The sequence below is a fragment of the Bufo bufo genome, chromosome 1 (genome assembly GCF_905171765.1).
Source record: "Bufo bufo chromosome 1, aBufBuf1.1, whole genome shotgun sequence".
Classification (NCBI taxonomy): Eukaryota; Metazoa; Chordata; class Amphibia; order Anura; family Bufonidae; genus Bufo; species Bufo bufo.
Genome location: NC_053389.1, coordinates 258,742,152 through 258,763,369, shown reverse-complemented (window position 1 = coordinate 258,763,369; position 21,218 = coordinate 258,742,152). Strand labels below are relative to the sequence as shown.

General features: G+C 47.4%; 1 protein-coding gene across 1 annotated transcript in view; it reads right to left on the bottom strand.

Annotated features, from left to right (window-relative positions):
• Positions 1-21,218, bottom strand: part of SMC1B (structural maintenance of chromosomes 1B) — a 171,911-nt gene that overhangs the window by 13,727 nt on the left and 136,966 nt on the right. Inside the window, exons 19-24 of the mRNA XM_040439136.1 lie at positions 19,071-19,169; positions 14,984-15,140; positions 13,395-13,549; positions 12,187-12,338; positions 11,418-11,487; positions 10,655-10,765 (exon numbers count right to left, since the gene is read on the bottom strand). Coding sequence (XP_040295070.1) covers positions 10,655-10,765; positions 11,418-11,487; positions 12,187-12,338; positions 13,395-13,549; positions 14,984-15,140; positions 19,071-19,169 — 744 coding nt within the window. The remainder of the gene's footprint in view (positions 1-10,654; positions 10,766-11,417; positions 11,488-12,186; positions 12,339-13,394; positions 13,550-14,983; positions 15,141-19,070; positions 19,170-21,218) is intronic.

The following is a 21,218-nucleotide window of genomic DNA, read 5'->3' as shown; positions in this document are numbered from 1 at the left end:
ATATAGCTAGCTGGAAAGATAGACTATAGATAAGTAGATAGAAAGATAGATAGATAGATAGATAATTGATAGATAGAAAACAGGTAGATGGATAGATAGACTATAGATTGGTAGATAGAAAGATAGATAATTGATAGATAGATAGAAGGATAGATAGAATTTAGATAGATGGGGTATATGGATGTATAGATACATAGATAGATAACAGATAGCTGGATAGATAGATAGTTGGATAGATAAATGGATAGATAACAGATAGCTGGATAGATAGATAGTAGGGGTGCACCGAAATGAAAATTCTGGTCCGAAACCGAAACCGAAAATTCAGGATGCCCTTGACCGAAACTGCCTTTTTGCCCAAATACTTTTAAAATACTTATTTTTTAAATGATTTTATTAATAATTCTTTTTCATGAATTTAATAAATCATATTATATATGGAGAGGGGGATCTGCGGGTGGCTCTGTTATGGAGAGGGGGATCTGTGGGTGGCTCTGTTATGGAGAGGGGGATCTGTGGGTGGCGCTGTTATGGAGAGGGGGATCTGTGGGTGGCGCTGTTATGGAGAGGGGGATCTGTGGGTGGCTCTGTTATGGAGAGGTGGATCTGTGGGTGGCGCTGTTATGGAGAGGTGGATCTGTGGGTGGCGCTGTTATGGAGAGGGGGATCTGTGGGTGGCTCTGTTATGGAGAGGGGGATCTGTGGGTGGCGCTGTTATGGAGAGGGGGATCTGTGGGTGGCGCTGTTATGGAGAGGGGGATCTGTGGGTGGCGCTGTTATGGAGAGGGGGATCTGTGGGTGGCTCTGTTATGGAGAGGGGGATCTGTGGGTGGCTCTGTTATGGAGAGGGGGATCTGTGGGTGGCGCTGTTATGGAGAGGGGGATCTGTGGGTGGCGCTGTTATGGACAGGGGGATCTGTGGGTGGCGCTGTTATGGAGGGGGGGATATGTGCACTGTTATGGGCATAACAGTGCACAGATCCCCCCTCCCCATAGCAGTGCCATAGACCGATCCCCCTACCCATAACAGCCCCGGCCCTGCTGCTCACAGCAGACTAATCACTCACTGCATCTTTATTTTACAGAACAGAACAGAGTCCAATTCCACTCGTGATAAATCACCCCCCCCCCCCCAATTTATGAACATGTTTAAGTTTTGATGCCAAGTCACATCAGGTTGTGTACTCCAGTCGCAACCGGAGCAGCATTCACCATTCTACTGTGTTAAGTTAGATCTTATTCTGCTATCACATCTAAAGCTCACCATCTGCGGGCGGGCGGTTTACTTAAGGTCACTGCATCTTTATTTTACCTTACAATTGTGACGCTCCAGTAACAACTCTGCAGGCAGAGCGGAGGGCGGCGTAACGTCACTTACTCACGTGACGCACCTGCTCCGCCCACTTTATGAATGAAGGAGGCGGAGCAGGTGCGTCACGTGAGTAAGTGACGTTACGCCGCCCTCCGCTCTGCCTGCAGAGTTGTTACTGGAGCGTCACGATTGTAAGGTAAAATAAAGATGCAGTGATCTTAAGTAAACCGCCCGCCCGCAGATGGTGAGCTACTTGGTGGGTGACAAATCCCACACCCCATATTTTCGGCCGATATGTAACAATATCGGCCGAAATGGATTAGGTACATTTTCGGCCGATATTTTCGGCTGCCGGAATTTCGGTGCACCCCTAATAGATAGATAGATAGATAGATAACAGATAGATGGAAAGATAGACTATAGATAGGTAGATAGAAAGATAATTGATAGGTAGAAGGATAGATAAAGGAGATTTTTTGTGAAACTCACCTGTGGACACAGACCATGGGTATAGCTTAGAGGTATTAGTAGGAGGGACACTATGCAAATATAAAAGAGCTCCTCCCCCTCGGGCCATACCCCCAGGCTCCACCAGGAGGAAACAGGCGTTGCAAAAGCAGTAGGAGAAGGAGACAAGAAAAAATAATGGAAGCCATCATACCAAGCCCGTGAGGTCCAACCACAACAGAACTGAACTGAAAACCCCTCCTGTAACAGGCAGAATGGGTGGGAGCTGTGTCCCCCCAATGGAAAAGACGAGAAAAAGATTTTACAGGTGAGTTTCACAAAAAATCTCCTTTTCTCGTACTTTTTTCCATTGGGGGACACAGACCATGGGACGTCCTAAAGCAGTCCATGGGGTGGGAAAAAATATCAGCACCGCGAGGAGGAATGTCAAACTGTCAAACAGGAACCACAACCTGTAAAACCCTGCGGCCAAAGACAGCATCAGCCGAAAACCGCGAAGGCAACTGATAAAACCCCGTAAAGGTATGTAAGGACGACCCGGTGGCCGCCTTACACAGCTGAGACGCAGAGGCACGATTGCGCCTTGCCCAGGAAGCTCCCACCGCTCTAGTGGTGTGAGCGGTAATTCGAGCCGGGGGAACATTACCACGAGTGCGATAAGCCGCGGAGATAGCCTAGCGGATCCATCGCGCCACAGTGACCTTGGAGGCCGCCAGACCCTTACGAGGTCCCTCGGCAAGATCCTCGTTAAGGTGGAAGGGAGAGACTACCTTGGGCAAAAAGGAGGGAACCGGACGGAGCACCACCTTATCCTGGTGAAAAACCAGAAAAGGCTCCTGGCAGGAAAGTGCGGCCAGCTCCGACACCCGCCAGATGTAAGTTATGGCCACAAGGAAGACCACTTTCCAAGAGAGAAAAGTCAGGGAGACCTCTCTCAGAGGCCGAAGGGGGCCGTCTGCAGAACGCGCAGGACCAAATTGAGATCCCAAGGAGACAAAAAAGGGAACATACGGAGAACCGAATGTGCCACCCCCTGAAGAAAGTCCTCACAGGACCCATAAGAGCAAGGGACTTCTGAAAAAAGACGGCCAGAGCCGAAACCTGACATTTCAGGAAGCTCAAAGACAGTCCCATCTCAAGCCCGGACTGAAGAAACGACAGCACCATAGGGATGGAAAAACGAAGGGGAGGGAACCCCGAGTTCATACAAAAAGTCAGGAAGGCCTTCCAGGTACGATAGTAAATCCGGGAGGAAGCCGGCTTCCTTGCCCTGATTATGGTTCTAGTCACTGAATCCGAGAACCCTTTCTTCAGGATGGCGGTTCAACAGCTACACCGATAAACGAAGCGACCGTATATTCCGATGGAAGAGCGGGAACTGAGACAATAGATCTTCTCTGTCGTGAAGAGGCCATGTGGCGTCCGCCAGCATCCGAGTCACGTTCGAGAACTATGCGCGGCGAGGCCAATCTGGGACGATGAGAACGGTTGGAATCCCTTCTGCCGCGATCTTGAGTATAACCTTCGGTAGCAGAGGAAGCGGAGGGAAGACATAAAGGAGGCTGAAGTCCTGCCACGGAGACACCAGCGCGTTCACCCCGTACACCTTCGGATCTCGGGCGCGAGTCAGGAACACCGGGAGCTTGCTGTTGAGCCTGGACGCCATCCAGTCCACGTCCTGACGGCCCCATCTGTGGCAGACGTCTTAGAAGACATCCAGAGGTAGAGACCACTCGCCTGGATCCACCTTGTTGCGGCTTAGAAAGTCCGCTGTCCAGTTGTCTATTCCTGGAATGTATACCGCCGACAATATCGGAACGTGCGACTCTGCCCACAGCAGAATTCTCGCCACCTCCTGCATCACCATCCGGCTGCGGCTCCCGCCTTGATTGTTGATGTAAGCCACAGCCGTGGCATTGTCCGACTGAATCCTCACCGGGCGTCCCGCACAGGTTTGACTAGAAACCTGTGCCCTGTTCCTCTGGGGAAACTGGGGTAATAACCCCCCGGTCCAGAAGGGAATAAACTGCCATCAAGAGGTCCCCTTCATGCGGAGGACTGCTTAGGAGCAGTAGGGCGGGCAGACTGGGCCCTCTAGCGCCAGGAAGGCTGGGGTTTGAAGGAGGGCCTTTTGCGGGCGTCCTGAGACCCCCAGCGGAGGAAGCAGGCGACGTCCTACCAGACGAGAAGCGGCGAAAGGACTGGTACCGGGAGCCGGATGACCTGGTCCGAAAAGTGCGCTTGGACCTTGGTTGGGGAAGATGAGTGCACTTGCCCCAGGTGGCGGCAGAGATTAACTCGTCCAGCTGAGTCCCAAAAGGTCTGGATCCCCCAAAGGGGAGATTAGCGAGGGAACGTTTGGAGGAGGCGTTGGCGCCCCACACCTTTAACCAGACCTCTCTGCGCTGAATGACCGAGATGACTAACATGCGGGCAAGGAGGGAAGCAATGTCCCTAGAAGCTTCGCAAAGGAGCTTATAAGCCTGAGACATCTGGAGAACCAAATCCAGTGTGTCAGTAGACGCATCTTGTTCCGCCAGTTCTTGATGGTGGCGCTGTAACCACACCGAGAGGGCTCTGGTCACCCCTGCTGAGGCTAAGGCAGGTCGCAGGGATGCGCCTGCCAGTGAAAAAATGGACTTGGAAAGAGAGTCTATGCGCCTGTCTACAGCGTCCTGCAAAGAGGAGCCGTCTAAGACAGGGAGGGCCGTATTCTTGGCTAGTCTGGCCACCGGGGGATCCACCTTAGGGGGAGAAGACACCTCTCCTCGCCGTCAGCAGGGAAAGGACAAAGTGTATCCATGCGCTTGGTGGCCGAGAACCCTTATTAGGACGGCCCCAGGCCCTGGATATGACCGCGGAAAATCCCTCATGGACCGGAAACGCGGTAGCCTCCGGCTTCTTGGACGGAAAAAGGGGGGAACTCCCGACTAGTGGAAGGAGAAGAATCCCCTTGGAGATTAAAGGTGTCTCGGACAGTCGCCACTAAGTCAGCCACCATGGTGGAGAGCTTAGGCGAGGGGTCCCGCTCCATGACCTCGTCCGAGCCGGACAATTCCCCTTCAGACTTGGGCGAGGGGGGCGGAGTCATCCGAGGAGGGATGCTGCCGCTCACGCTGCCTCTTAGTAGTCAGGCGACCTCTGTGGAAACCACTGAGAGGAGATGGAGTGGTTGGCGCCACAGGATTTGAAACTGACATATGTTCCAAAAAGGACATGGCTCGTCCGAGCCGGACAATTCGCCTTCAGACTTGCGCTCCCTAGGGGGGGAGAGACATCCGAACGTTGCTTCTAGGCGAGGGGGGGAGACGGAGTCATCCGAGGAGGGATGCTGCCGCTCACGCTGCCTCTTAGTAGTCAGGCGTCCTCTGTGGGAACCACTGAGAGGAGATGGAGTGGCTGGCTCCACAGGATTAAAGGACATGGCTGCCTTGGCGACTAAGGCCAAATCAGCGGCCGCGCTGGACATGGCAGATGCCCAAGCGAGAGAAGGAGGAGAAGGATGATCCTGTTCATGGGGCAGGGCAGGAGGCACAAAAACCAAAGACAGAAAGCGGCAGAAGACACCTCATACAGGACCCCACTGGGATCTGAGAAGAGGTCTTGGCCGTTTGAGAGGAGGATTTGCAGATTTAAGGGGGGGGGAAGGGGGCCCCGGCTTAGGCATGATGGCCATCACAACCAGATGTAGCAAGCAGAAACGAGCTAACAGGTCCTACCATTCAGGCAATAGCACCGACATCCACCGTAGGGCAGAGAGCAGCTCAGAAGCTTCTCAGGAAGCAGGAGAAAAAACGCCAGAGCAAAGCGCGAGGCTCCGCCCCCCGGACAGGTCAAAGAGGCGCGAAAAAAGAGCGCGCACGCTCCTTATGAAAAAATGGCGTCCGGCGCCGGCGTGGGTAAATAAAGGTTAGTAATAAAGAATACTCAAGGTCAGGAGGTCTATAGTCGTGGCCCAGTGTATTATGACTCAGAGGTGTCTATAAATATAATTATTGCGCTGAGTGTACCTATATTATAGTTATTTTAAAACATAACTTTTATTTTGTCGATATTTAGAATATAAAGACACTTATATTGAAACAATGCTTGTGTTGCACTGCTTTCTTAGAGGAGTGTCAGGCGTGACAAGGAGATTCCGATTTTTTCAGGCAGCGGTTTTTGGACCGTGGTCGCTTTTAAACAAATATTTAGGTGGGTTGCTCTGCCTGAGTTCTATCCCTACATATACTAGTCGTGATGAGTGGGGAGAACCCTATCTGGCTGTATTCCGGGCACCCGCCCTTATAAGGGCGACCCACAACCGCTGGAACCTCGGATCTATCGCTGTTTCACCCTGACAACTAGATTCCCTCTAAACTGTCCGACGCGTTTCACCACTGGGAGCAGTGGTTCTTCAGGGACAAGAAGACAACAGCGCCGGGGCGCCTAGTGCAGGTGTCTTCGGCACAGATGACAGCAGTGCCGGCGGCCCTTAGAATAAACGGAGGGCCCGCCGCTGGTTTGGAGCTGCCGAGGGAAAGACTCCGCCCCTAAAGAGGGCCGGAGCTACAGGTACCGACGATAGCAGTGTCGGCGGCCCTTTAGAATAAACGGAGGGCCCTCGCTGGTCGGGAGCTGACAGGTACCGACGATGGTAACAGAAAGAGGGGTCCCAGAAGGAGAAAGGGCCTTCTCTAATTCTGGTATAGTGCCTCCAAATGCCCTGACAGAGAACACATCCATCTCCCCGCACTCAGTCAGCCCATCCATTCCCTCATCAGAAAGTTGATTAGCCAGCCGCCACCAAATCCCATAGGGAGGGAGAGGAGGGGGGGCATAGGGAGAGGAGGGGGGGCATGGGGAGGGAGGGGGGAAGGTAAGAGGGGAAGCCATACTTATCTGCTCCTGCAGTCTTCTCCCTCTATTCTGTACCAGCAGGGCTCACCTCTTCAGACATCTGACTCACCGGAGTACAGTGCTCTGGATGGAGGGCAGCAGCAGGTGACCCAGGAGCTGGTGGGATGCTGGAGCTAACAGGTCGAGCCCGGATCCACTTGTCTTCTTTGGGGGAAAATGGAGGCAGCCAGGCAGCGTCAAAAAGACGGCGGCGGGCACTCCACGGGGGACCAGGAAGGCGCTATGCCGACCTGCGTTCCCATCTAGAAGAAAATAACAAAAAGGAGACAAATCAAAAAGTGTCAACCTCCTTCACCAGACACTAAGCAAAGACTGGTTTCCTCCTGGTGGAGCCTGGGGGTATAGCCCGAGGGGGAGGAGCTCTTTATATTTGCATAGTGTCCCTCCTACTAATACCTCTAAGCTATACCCATGGTCTGTGTGTCCCAATGGAAAAAAGTACGAGAAAGATAAATTGATAGATAGACTTTAGATAGATGGGGTATATGGCTGTATAGATACATAGATAGATAAATGGAAATATAGATAGATAACAGATAGATGGAAAGATAGACTATAGATAGGTAGATAAATTGATAGATACATTTTAGATAGATGGGGTATATGGTTGTTTAGCTACATAGATAGATAACAGATAGATGGATAGATATATGTATAGACTTTATATTAGGACATGTCTGTAGATAGACAGGATAGATAGATAATTGATACATAGATATGTAGATAGAAATATAGCTAGATAAATAGATAGATAAATTGATAGAATTTAGATAGATGGGGTATATGGATGTATAGAAACATAGATAGATAGATAGATAGATAGATAACAGATAGATGGAAAGATAGACTATAGATAGGTAGATAGAAAGATAGATAGATAATTGATAGATAGAAGGATAGATAGGAAGATAAATTGATAGATAGAATTTAGATAGATGGGGTATATGGCTGTATAGATAGATAGCTAGATAGATAGATGGAAAGATATACTATAGATAAGTAGATAGATAGAAAACAGATAGATGGATAGATAGACTATAGATAGGTAGATAGAAAGATAGATAGATAATAGATAGATAGAATTTAGATAGATGGGGTATATGGATGTATAGATACATAGATAGATAACAGATAGCTGGATAGATAGATAGTTGGATAGATAAAAGGATAGATAACAGATAGATGGATAGATAGATAGACAGTTGTCTGGATAAAATGGATTGCTAGATAGATAACAGATAGATAGATAGACTATAGATAGGTAGATAGAAAGATAATTGATAAATAGATAGAAGGATGTATGATGAACTAACCCGTTTGTTTACAAATATCAGGTTTATCGAGGGTTAGATGTGAAAATCTGTAGTAAGCTGTCAAGAAGCTCTCAAACCTCAACATCCTGCTTACAGTAGGATTTGGTCTTCATTTGTAAACTGCCGGGCATTAGCAATAATCTGAGAAGGATGTCTGTGAGGCTAATATCAAGCACTATACATTTAATATCAAACACTATAAATTTAATATCAAGCAATATAAAAGGGGCGGGGGTATCTGTATAAAAGGGGGCGTGGTACCTGTCACTTTGCAGTTTGACGAAACATATACCCTCTTACTACTCTCGATCTCAAGTGCCCACGTGTCGGAAATGTGGGCCCACCAAACCTCCTGAAAAAGGAGGAGACGACCCCCCACCTGAGAGGGCGGGGGCTCCCCTTCATTTAGAAGACTGTCTGTTGGCAGAGGGGCAGGAGGGTTGTGCTCGCGGGTGCCAGGCTGGTTGGGGCCTAAAGGATGGGTTTTTTCTTCTGCTCTTATGTGGAGGCCCAGGGAGGTGCCCCTGCTGCCGGGCCTGTGCCAGTGAAGCGGCGAAATTAGTGGAACCGGGAGTTTGAGGGTTTAGAGTGAAACGGGCGCTTGGACTTGCTTTGTGGGAGGTGAGTACTTTTCCAGCCCGTGGCCTAAGGGAGCGTTTCGACAAAGAGTCTGCCTCCCATACTTTAAGCCAAACTTCGCGACCATGAGAGAGGATGAGCAAGCAACAAGAGCGTCCGCGTCCAAAGAGGCCTCAGAAAGGTACTTCCCAGCCTGAGAGATTTGCAGGGCCAATGACTGGAGATCCGCCGCGATATCCCGATGCAGGCGAAGGGCCCATTCGGAGACAGCCTTAGCCATCCAAGCGGAGACAAAAAAGGGACGAAGTGCGGAGCCACCCTAAGCGAAAGCGGACTTAGAAAATGACTCCAGGCGGCGATCCACCGGGTCCTGAAGGGACGCATCATCGGCCACACGGATGCTTGGCGAGACGCGAGACAGGAGGGTCCACCTTTGGACAGGAGGACCATTTTGCTATCAAGTCCCCCGAAAAGGGATATAGCAGATCAAGGCGCTTGGACGAAATAAAGCAAAGATCTGGATGGTCCCATGCCTTGGCAATGACGACCGAAAAACCGTCATGTAAGGGGAAGGCCTTAGAGGCTTGTCTGGAGCGGAGAAAAGACACTCCCTGGCGGCTAGATGAGGGGGAGTCGTCCTGAACCTGGAAGGTGTCGCGGACAGCTGCAACCAGGCTGTCCACCGTGGAAGCAATCTTAGAAGATGGTTCCGGATCCAGATCCGAATCGAGTACCTCCCCTTCGGACAGTGCCTCACCTGGGAGAGAGGATACGTCCACCAAGCCGTCAGAAGAGGAACAATGTCCTGCTCTGGCCCGCTTGTGTGAAGGTCTGCCCCTGGGTTGTGTGCCTGAGGAAGGAGAGGGTTGCGCGGGTGAAGACTTGTCAATCAATCGACCCTTGAGGGAGAGGGTAGATTGGGAAATTTTCACTAAGTCCTCCACCGCCCTGGCCAGGGCGCAGGCCCAATCCGGTTCCACACGGTCAGGGGGGCAATGCGGCAGGAGGGATAGGACTGGTCTGGGCGCATGGCATGCGGTACACAAAGAGTCCAGCTGGCCGCGGGGGAACTTGAGTTCGCATTTTGCACATGCGTAGTGGGTAGGGGCTGATGGCGGGCGAGGGTCGCTCGTGGGTTCGGACATGGCCAACTGAGTGGAGACTAAGAGCTGGTCTCAGGGCTGGAGGGATAATAGAGACTGTCCTAACAGAGACTGAAGAGGCAGGTGAAACCAGGTCCTGATGTCCCCCAGTGGAAGCGTCCTGCTGGAAGTGAGAGAAGGAGAGCAAGAGCCAGCGCGGGAAGAGGTTGAAGCTCCGCCCCCCAGGAGCATTCGGCAGGAAGGAGAGCCCCGCCACTTAAGTGCGGGGGGAGGGCCTGGATAACAGCGGCCTAGTAAGCCCTCAAAGCCGGGACCTAAATTAGTGACCGCGGCCGTTCAGGAGCTGGAAGCGGACCAGAAGAAGCGCGAGCCGGCCGCAAGAGAGACCACACGCCGGAATCCCCAAGAGCTCAACGGCATTCGGTTATCAAGAGGGCTGCAAAACGGGGGTTAGGCCGAGATAGAGCCAGGGCCTAGATTTGAGAGGAGTCCAGCCGAAATGGCGCTTCCGGGCGTGCCGGCCAGAAGGGGTGGCAGGAGAGGCTAAGGGTTCCTCCTAAGGATCCCTGGACCAGGGACCGAGCTATAGGCCTGGGGAAGGGAAGAGGAGGAGCAGGAAACCCAGGGGAGGGGGAAAGGGGTAGGGGGCAATGGAATACTCACCCATTCCCGACTACTCACCCCATCTTCTTCCTCTTCTGTTCACACTCCCTCGGTGGACCCGTGGGGTCACCTCCTCAGCCGCTGGCACCGAAGTAGCAGGAGGCCGGAGTAGAGGGACCCCTGGCTGGCGGGAAGCAGGGGAGCTGGGCTGTCCTGGTAATCTTTGTCTTCTTGGGGGAGCTGGGCAGGGAGGGAAACCGACCCGGGTCATGCCTCGGGGAACAGGGAGGATAGGCGACCGTGTCAGTCAGTGAGCAAATTCTTACTATTTGTCTGGTTTGGTTTCTCTCACATACTGAAATAAGGACTATTTTTACCTGTGTGCACACTCCAATTAATGCGTCTGCCTTGGAATAAAACTCCTCTTTTAGAGAAATTACCACCATCTGAAACTGCTCTCTGGACTGCTCTCTGATGTAGCTGGTAACCTGGAAACAAATACTGCAGCATCACTAGTGTTCCATTCACACTGAACAATTTCATACAGTTAAAGAAAATGCATACAAGTGCATACCAGTCCAATGGAGGCCAAAAGGACACTCTTTTTGGCCTCCACTGGGTAACCAGAGGTTTATGGATATGTCTGGCAGAATCATCAGGAAACCTCCCAATGTACATGTCAAGCGTACTACAAACCAAGGTAAATTCGACCTAATTAGAAAAAAAGTGAATTGAAATGACGTACATTATACATTGTCTGTGAGGTGCATAGTTCTTGTTTTACTATTTTCTGGAAACTACACATATTTTGACATAGTTTTACTAGACTCTTCAGTGATAAATCCGCTTAGTTAACTGAGATATCCAGTTCCTTAAAATTGATGGCATATCCTCAATATTAGATTTGTGGGGGCACCCCTGCCAATCAGCTCATTATACACTGCATACAATACATGGCAATGCAATGTCACAATATTTCTAATGGGAAAACTGCCAAACTCCCTGACAGCAAAATAGATGAGAGCACTTGTTGGGTCAAACATAAAGTGCCCAGTTTATGTCAAGCTTTACTGATGTCTGCAGGTTCTAAATATCAGAATAATCATTCAGATTGGATTTCATTAATATATGGTTACTTACTTTGCCAATGTTAGTGTTGTCCAAAGCTGCATCGACTTCATCTAAAATGAAGAATGGTGCAGGACGAAAGCTGAATGCAGAGAGGAGAATATCAGGGCTTGTTGTTACACACCTAAACCACACACAGCATTCTGGCAGTTTCTGATTTCCGATTTTTTTTTTTTAACCAAACTCAGAAACATTTTTTTAGCTCAATATTCTTCATAACAATCAGCTCTTAGTTTTTCCCACACAGCGCTCCAAATCCTCTCAGTGAAAAAAATGTAAAACATAACATGACCACTAGAGGAAGCGTTCAACATACTGTGTTACTATTTGTTTTGTATCAAAGTGTAACGTCTGTAACACAGTAAACTCTTAATAGAGAACCTTTCATGCGATTTTATTAAGGGAGATATATACCTGTAACTTGATGCTGCCACCCTGCTTGATTTCGGATTTCTCTCACTCAGTATGTTAATACTGAGCATCAGAACAGGGAGGAGGAGATGCCAGGGTTTCTCAATGGGCATCTCCTTCTCCCTGGAGGAGTTTTTTTTTCTCCTTGGCTGTGACGCTCTGCAGTGCAATTGGACAGCAATTGCAATTCTCACCTCTTCTAATGATCAAGAAAGAACAGTTCCTTCTCGATAACTGCCTGCTGAGTTGGTGCATGTAAATGCACCATAAGACTGTGATACTTGTTCCGTCTTCACAGTCACTGTCTATTCTTTTGGAGCTGTGAGCATTAGATTACTTTTTTATAAAAGGTTCGTCTGTTTAGTCTTACCTGTGAATAGCAAATACTAAAGCAAGTGCAGCCACGGATTTCTCTCCTCCAGACAAGTTGTCCATTGGCATAAAGCGCTTTCCTGGTGCAACACAATTATAACCAATCCCATCAAGGTAAGGTTCTTCTGGATTTTCAGGACTAAGAAAGGCCTAAGAAAAAGAAGATCAAGAATATTACCACCAACTTAGTCTAATATGGTAAAAACTATAGTGTAAGGGAATATCGGTTCTGCTGTATATACATGACAACGCAATGAAAACAGAATTATGGAGATGTTCAGCAACTAACCTGTTAGAAGTTCTTCACCATAAACATTTATAGCCAACAGAATATGTCATACTGTACATCTAACGACCGAGAAAGAGTCTACTGCAATATTAACCAGATATTCTTAAAACAAATTTAGGTGGAGCAACCCTAGTCCAACCCTAATCCTAGTGATAGTGGAGTTATGGTATTAATCTAACAATTAAAAAGACGTTCTGCTTTCTGGAGCACAGTGACCACTTCAGAAAGCTGATCAGCGGAGAAGCCAGGAGTCAGACCACCGATACAGCATAGAGATGGGTCATGAACTTTAAAGAACACATAACTCCTTTAACACGGGTTCACATGTATAGGTGCTCTGATACTAACCACATATTACACATATTGGCAGAGTTGGTTATGGTTGGATTACAGCTCAGAGTCATCTAAGATGTATACAGTAAAGTAAATGTAAGTAATTTACCCCCATAAATGACCTGTATACTGAGATTATTATATTAGGGAATGTTATTATGGGAGATTCCCCAACATATTGTTATTATACTTATTGCTTCTTTGGTGGCTTGCATTTACTGTTTGCAGTATACTGGCAACCCCAAAGAGATTGTTATAATATGTTCATAGGCATTATGATAGCCCCTTTCAGCTGCCAATCCAATGCAGGGTGCAGTATATGGCACCTGTATTCTGCTGACCATATCTGCATTTAAATTCCCAGTGGCATCACTAGCTACTGGCAGATTACAGACTGCAGTTTACAGTAGTATTCTGCAAAAGATGCCCAGGGGCTGCCATAGTCGCAGTCAACCGAAGGATTTTCATGGAATTTTAATTCTTCAAGCAGTAGATTTAGATCCACAACTTTAGCAATTATTTCTTACATTCTGTTCATATTCACATTAAGATAACGGAATGCAGGAACTTGAAATCGGGCAAACCTGAGCGCTGGTATTTCTGCAGAGCTTCTTGTAGATCTCATCGATAGCTACAGAAACATGCTCAAAACACTGGCTAAAAAGCTCATATCTCCTGTGTTTCACCTGCTCAAATTCTTTCCTACACAGACTTGCTTTCCTTCTGCTGGCCTCAAAAGCTATGGGAAAAATAAATAGACTGACTGTAAAACGACAAAAGTGGAAGTGTTTGACTGCTACATTGCGACAAAGGTTCATTGTACCGATTAACATTTCACAGCTACATCCCTGGACATTTTACAGGTCTCCATTTAACCCTTCCCAGAGCTTTAACCCACGTGATCACAGCTGGCACCTCATGGTGAATGGCAGCCCAGGTCCTGCTGAAATTGCCAGGATTAGAAAAACCTCTGTTGAATGCCACATCAAAAGTGATGGCAGCATGTGGGTGGTCAAACACAAAGATGTGGCTCCCTTGTCATCTCGGCACCAATGGGTTCCCATGACAGTTGGAAGTGTAGCAAAGACTTTGACGTCAGCCGTGGTTGAATGCCTAGAGACACGGCCTAATAGATAGCCTCTCATTATTGCCTACTGTCAGGCAATAATGCTTTGGTATACAGAGTATCAGTCCCACCCACGACACTCACTAGTGTAAAACCAGCGGAGTAGCTTCAGTGAAGAGCGGTACAGAGAGGTTCAGGAAGTCATTCGTACTGGTTACTATTGCGTTATATAACAAGCGGGTACAGTGAGAGACAGACAGATATCAGGATTGATCAGGTAACGGGTCTGTCCTTCATTATAGGCATCTAGAAACAGAAATAGCTATGAAAGGGTCTAATTGTATCGCAAAGTCAATAGTATTGCTGTACTGTAACTGCATTGTACTGACTTGTAGTGTTTTTGTACTGTAGTGTATTATCTAGTACTGTATTGTATCACACGGACTATGTATGACGAGCCACAATTTTAAGTTTATCTTCTCTTATATAAGCCGGACTAAAAAATGTTATCTCATGAATGTTGTATAAAAAAAAGTTACAATTACGTGGGCAGAACGGAGGCTCAATAGTCTGAATCATGTGTTTGTGTGGGTTTCCTCTGGTACTCTCATTTCCTCCCATAAATATAAAGATTTAGAAACTTAGACTGTGAGCTCCACTGGGGAGAGTGATGTTATTGTCTGGGATATATTGGTGCTATATAAGCAATTAAAATAAAATAATACAAAAAAAGTGGGAAAATTTACATTTTTCGATTACCACCCATAAAAATGTAATAAAAATTAATCAATACGTTAAGGATACTAGATTTGGAAAATACAACCCCATAATAAACAAGTCCCCATACGGCAATGACAACAGAAACATTTTAAAGTTATGGCCTAAAATAGACCAGTCCAGAAGGGGTTAAAGAGGGAGTCAAGTCAAGCAATCTTCAGATCATTCTCCCATATAAGCCGTGTAAATGAAATAAGCATACAAAGAGGATAACACTAAACTGTGCTCTATGCAACATTCATGGAGCACTCCGCTTCTTCTGCTGTACTGACTACTACCCTTCATAGGGTTATCTAAGTATTGCCTTATTACAATCTCTCTGACGTTTACCATTCGCGGTTTCTTGAAACTTGTCACTGACATTCTGAAGTCTTTCTAAAGCCTTTAAATTTGGAGCAGCAGTTTTCAGAAGGCTATTCTCATGGCTGATACATTCTTGACGCAGTCTCATCAATTCAGCAGAGATTTCATTTTCTGTCACAAGGTTCTGTAACATCAATATTCGAAAGATAATAAATATACACAATATAGTATTTTTCATTAACAGACAAAAATCACATGCTTGTATCACATGCTTAACCCCTTAACGCAGGCATGCCCAACCTGCGGCCCTCCAGCTGTTGCAAAACTACAACTCCCAGCATGCCCGGACAACCTACAGCTATCAGCCTACAGATGGGCATGATGGGAGTTTTACAACAGCTGGAGGGCCGCAATGTAGCCCTCAGATATAAGCAATGGTTATCCACGAACACTTTAGTTTTCATCTAAACCAGTCCAACATTCTCTGCAGATTTACTTAATATATCTTTATAGGCCTAAGAGTGTCATTTTTAAATGATAAAATAATGACTGCTTGCAGCCACCACTAGGGGGTGTTTAGGAGCTTACTGTATACTGTCTTATTATTGAGTACTGTGTATAAAGAGTATGCAGTAAATCCTGAGTTGCCTCCAGTGGTGGCTGTGGGAAGCCAGAATTTTTATTATTTAGGCTACATTCACACAGTGAAAAGCAGGCTATGGGGCTATTCACATGCTCGGCCAGTGAATAGCAGCCGTAAAAAAATATAAATGTTTCTCGGCCAGACGGATCCCATTGAAATCAATGGGCCCATTTTTAACAGCATATAGACAGAAGTGCACTCATCTAATGGCTATTAAAAATGACGACAAGGGTCTTTCAGGAGGGAAATTATTATTATTTTTTTAAATGCTCACCTCATCCGCTTAAACATGCACGAACACTCACTCCTCAAACCCTTGTTATTCACTGATGCAGCAGGACCTGCGCTCCCAGTGTCCTGACGACACGAGTGCATTATATATGAGGGCACAACTAAGCAATTATATATATATATATATATATATATATATATACACTGCTCAAAAAAATTAAGGGAACACTTAAACAACACAATGTAACTCCAAGTCAATCACACTTCTGTGAAATCAAATTGTCCACTTAGGAAGCAACACTGAGTGACAATCAATCTCACATGCTGTTGTGCAAATGGGATAGACAACAGGTGGAAATTATAGGCAATTAGCAAGACACCCCCAATAAAGGAGTGGTTCTGCAGGTGGTGATCACAGACCACTTCTCAGTTCCTATGCTTCCTGGCTGATGTTTTGGTCACTTTTGAATGCTGGTGGTGCTTTCACTCTAGTGGTAGCATGAGATGGAGTCTACAACCCACACAAGTGGCTCAGGTAATGCAGCTTATCCAGGATGGCACATCAATACGAGCTGTGGCAAGAAGGTTTGCTGTGTCTGTCAGCGTAGTGTCCAGAGCATGGAGGCGCTACCAGGAGACAGGCCAGTACATCAGGAGACGTGGAGGAAGCTGTAGGAGGGCAACAACCCAGCAGCAGGACCGCTACCTCCGCCTTTGTGCAAGGAGGAACAGGAGGAGCACTGCCAGAGCCCTGCAAAATGACCTCCAGCAGGCCACAAATGTGCATGTGTCTGCTCAAACGGTCAGAAACAGACTCCATGAGGGTGATATGAGGGCCCGACGTCCACAGGTGGGGGTTGTGCTTACAGCCCAACACCGTGCAGGACATTTGGCATTTGCCAGAGAACACCAAGATTGGCAAATTCGCCACTGGCGCCCTGTGCTCTTCACAGATGAAAGCAGGTTCACACTGAGCACATGTGACAGACGTGACAGAGTCTGGAGACGCCGTGGAGAACGTTCTGCTAGCTTCAACATCCTCCGGCATGACTGGTTTGGCATTGGGTCAGTAATGGTGTGGGGTGGCATTTCTTTGGAGGGCTGCACAGCCCTCCATGTGCTCGCCAGTGGTAGCCTGACTGCCATTAGGTACCGAGATGAGATCCTCAGACCCCTTGTGAGACCATATGGTGGTGCGGTTGGCCCTGGGTTCCTCCTAATGCAAGACAATGCTAGACCTCATGTGGCTGGAGTGTGTCAGCAGTTCCTGCAAGACGAAGGCATTAATGCTATGGATTGGCCCGCCCGTTCCCCAGACCTGAATCCAATTGAGCACATCTGGGACATCATGTCTCGCTCTATCCACCAACGTCACGTTGCACCACAGACTGTCCAGGAGTTGGCAGATGCTTTAGTCAAGGTCTGGTAGGAGATCCCTCAGGAGACCGTCCGCCACCTCATCAGGAGCATGCACAGGCGTTGTAGGGAGGTCATACAGGCACGTGGAGGCCACACACACTACTGAGCCTCATTTTGACTTGTTTTAAGGACATTACATCAAAGTTGGATCAACCTGTAGTGTGTTTTTCCACTTTAATTTTGAGTGTGACTCCAAATCCAGACCTCCATGGGTTGAAAAATTTGATTTCCATTTTTTTATTTTTGTGTGATTTTGTTGTCAGCACATTCAACTATGTAAAGAACAAAGTATTTCAGAAGAATATTTAATTAACTCAGATCTAGGATGTGTTATTTTTGTGTTCCCTTTATTTTTTTGAGCAGTGTATATATATATACTATTATAATTACAGGGGGAACAAAGGGTGCATTATTTACACTGGGGCACTATGGGGGTGGGCCTAATACATAATACAGGTAATACACGATACTGCAGGGGTTTGGGTTTTAACTTAAAACCCCAGTGAAAATCATCCACTTTTAATGGCCATCTTTCATGGACGTTAAAAATGGATGCAAGACGGCTGTTAAAAATGGACAGACGGACAGACAAACAAATGTTGAAAAATAGCCATGAAAAACTGACAGTGTGTCCATTTTTAATGGCCATGTGAATGTAGCCTTAAAAGCGTTGTCTAAGATTTTGATGGACTATCTTGAGGATAGGTAATCAATATCTGATCAGTGGGGCTGCCTATCACCGGTTTGTAGAGGTTGTGGCACTAAGGTGAGCACTGCAGCCTCTTCACAGCTTACCAAGCATTGGTATTGCAGCTCAGGCCAATTCACGTGAATGGGACTGAGCTGTGCCTAGCCCATGTAACAAATGAATGTGACATCACTGTCCTAAGAAAAGGCCACAGCATTCACCAGAGCACCTCCACCTTTTCAAAGAGCTGATTGGTAGGGGTGCCCAGGATTCAGACCCCCACTGATGAAATATTGATGACGTATTCTGAGGATGGGCCATAAATATCAAAATTAAATAACTTATTAACTATTCTTAGGATATGAGAAAGCCAGGGTCTGACTACCAGCACTCCTGCCGATTAGCTGTTTTGGTGCCGGAACCAACACCAGAACGACACAGCTCCGTACACTGTGTACTGGCTGTACCTGGTTACCACTGCATTGTTCCCATTCGGAGCAGCACTGCAGTAACCAGTCACAGCCACTACAATGTATGGACCGGTGTATTTTCAGTACTATAGCTAGAAAAACAGCTGGTTGACAGGAGTGTCGGGAGCTGGACACCCAAACATCTGATATTGAAGACTTATCTTAAGACTAGGTCACTGATATGTTACTCCTGGAAAACCCATTTAAGAGGTCACTAACTTTTCATAAAAGACCTGCTCCAGAACAAGGCAGTTAAGTGGATGCATATCATGCGCTCTCTCCTCGCTGCATGAGATGGGCTCCATAGAAGTCTATAGGCCCGTCTCGATTCTGTCCTCAACAGCGAGGAAAGTGAGGGTGATAAGCATGCACTTCTTTCCACTCGTTTTAGGGATCTATAGTATATCAAAACATTTTTGGAAAGTCAGTGCTCCCTTAACTCTAGAACAATGTGGTGTGAAATAACAGATTTCCCACAGTACAAAGTTAATACATAGCCACAGGATAGGGAATAAGTATCTGATCTTTGGGGGATGGACCACTGGGACCTCTATTAATCACAAGAAGGAGGGTTCTGTGTGCCCGCACTGCTGCTCCACACACCTTCTATGGGACTGCTAGAGATAACCGATTACACCATTTGTCACCTACAAATGCATATACCTTTAAATCTTCTGAAAGATCACTATAGTTAATGCGAATATTCCATTCTCTTTCATAGATATCTGCAGTGGCTGGAGTGCTTTCACTCTCTGTGTCCAACTGAAAAACACCAATATGTCCACATTTTTGCTTATTAAATACAGAGGTAAAATGACACATAATACTTTAACTGTTAAGAAGGTAACACAAGGTATCAGTTTTTATGAGATGATCTGTTTTTGGAGCCTAAGACTGGCCAAGCACATGAGAACACTGGTTCGGGGCAATAGCAATCTTCCTTGACACCCTTGTACACATGCAAACTTGGCTAAGCATGCATGTGTCCTCAACATGGAGAGTGGAATAAGCTCCTGCTAGATTCCTCTTGTGGCAGCTTATCCCCCTGAAAACAAAAGGATTTGGAATGCTGAATTCCAACAGCCTGATCCTTATTCCCCCCCAACACCTAAAACAGAGGGAGAACACCCAATTAGATGTTCAGCTAGTTCCACTGAAATCACTGGATTCAGCCAATAGGCATCTAATGATTCAGGGGTGTGGAAATCGTATCGCCCGACGCCCGGGACATGCAGTTCCGGGCGCCGGGCAGGTAGTTTGTTTAGTAGCTAAGCCCTGCTGAGGGCAAGTAGCAGGGTTGAGATGGCTTTGTTTACCGGAGCAGTGGACGCAGTGAATCGGTGACGAGCTGGGTGTGGAGAGGTTTTCCCATTGTAGAAACATTCCCAGCACCCGTCCTCTGACAGGGAGCTGCCGTCCGCGCAATTAACCCCTCAGGTGTCGCGGATGGCAGCGCCCTGTCAGAGGTGCGTCTCCATCACATGGGAACACCTCAGGTTTAGAATATAGCATCGGATCTGAGTTTTCTCCAATCCGATGGTATATTTTAACTTCAAGCGACCTCCTCACCATGGGAACGCCTCTGTGTTAGAATATACCATCGGATCTGAGCTTTCGTAAAAACTCAGATCTGAAAAAGCTAATAGTATTATTTTCCGTTATAACCATGTTATAACGGTGTGGTGACAGCGTGGGAAGAAGAAATGACAGAGCTGGAGGGGTGGAGCAATGAAAGGTTCTGTCACGTCTCCGGCTCGGGGGAGGAGCAGTGACAGAGCCGTTACAGAGCCAGGGGCATTGACAGAACTCTCAACTCTGCCAGCATCCCTCAGAGGCCCCCCTTTTTGCAGGTGTTGTCAAACTGGGAAGGTGAGGGGGGTCCTTTCCATGCCACATCAGCAGTTATTTTACCTAAACCACCTAGAGGTACGGGTAGTAATGTGCTAAGAGCAAGAGTGTGCACTAAATTAACTAATTGCTGCGACCACATTAAGGCCTCGTTCACAACAGGCAGTGCGTTCCGGCCTGATTCTGTCCAGAATGCACTGCACCGCATTGCGGCCGGCTAACTATATTGTGGGGCAGGAGGGGGCGTAGTGGTCTGTTGAAGTGATTGGCACCATAACCATGCCCAACGGCTGCAAAGGATCGCAAGGCTGAAACGCAAGCCAACCACCTCCCTGCATAAGGAAGCGTGGCGGTGCATTGAAATATGGTTTTGATTTAAAACTATTTTTTGTATCAGGACAAGTAGATTGTCATGAGGGACAAGTAGATCGAGCCCTCACTTTAGTCCTTCGACAAGTAGTTCTTTATTTTATTTCCACACTCCTGTAAAGTGTGTGGTTAGCTTTAGTAATGATTGTATTAAAGGGAACCTGTCACCTGGATTTTGTGTTTAGAGCTGAGGACATGGGTTGCTATATGGCCGCTAGCACATCCACAATACCCAGTCCCCATAGCTCTGTGTGCTTTTATTGTGTAAAAAAGGAGATTTTTTGTGAAACTCACCTGTTCTTCTCACTCGTCTTTTCCATTGGGGGACACAGACCATGGGTATAGCCTAGGTCATTACTAGGAGGAGACACTATGCAAATAAAAAAGAAAGCTCCTCCTCCCCGGGCTATACCCCCAGGCTCCACCGGGAGGACCCCAGTGCGTGCAAAAGCAGTAGAAGAAGGAGACCAAAGCAATAGAGACCAGAACAAAGGAATACCGCCATTGGACCGAAAACCTTCAGGTCCCGAAGAACAAAACCAACCCTTCCTAACAAGAGGCAAGAATGGAAGGGAGCTGTGTCCCCCAATGGAA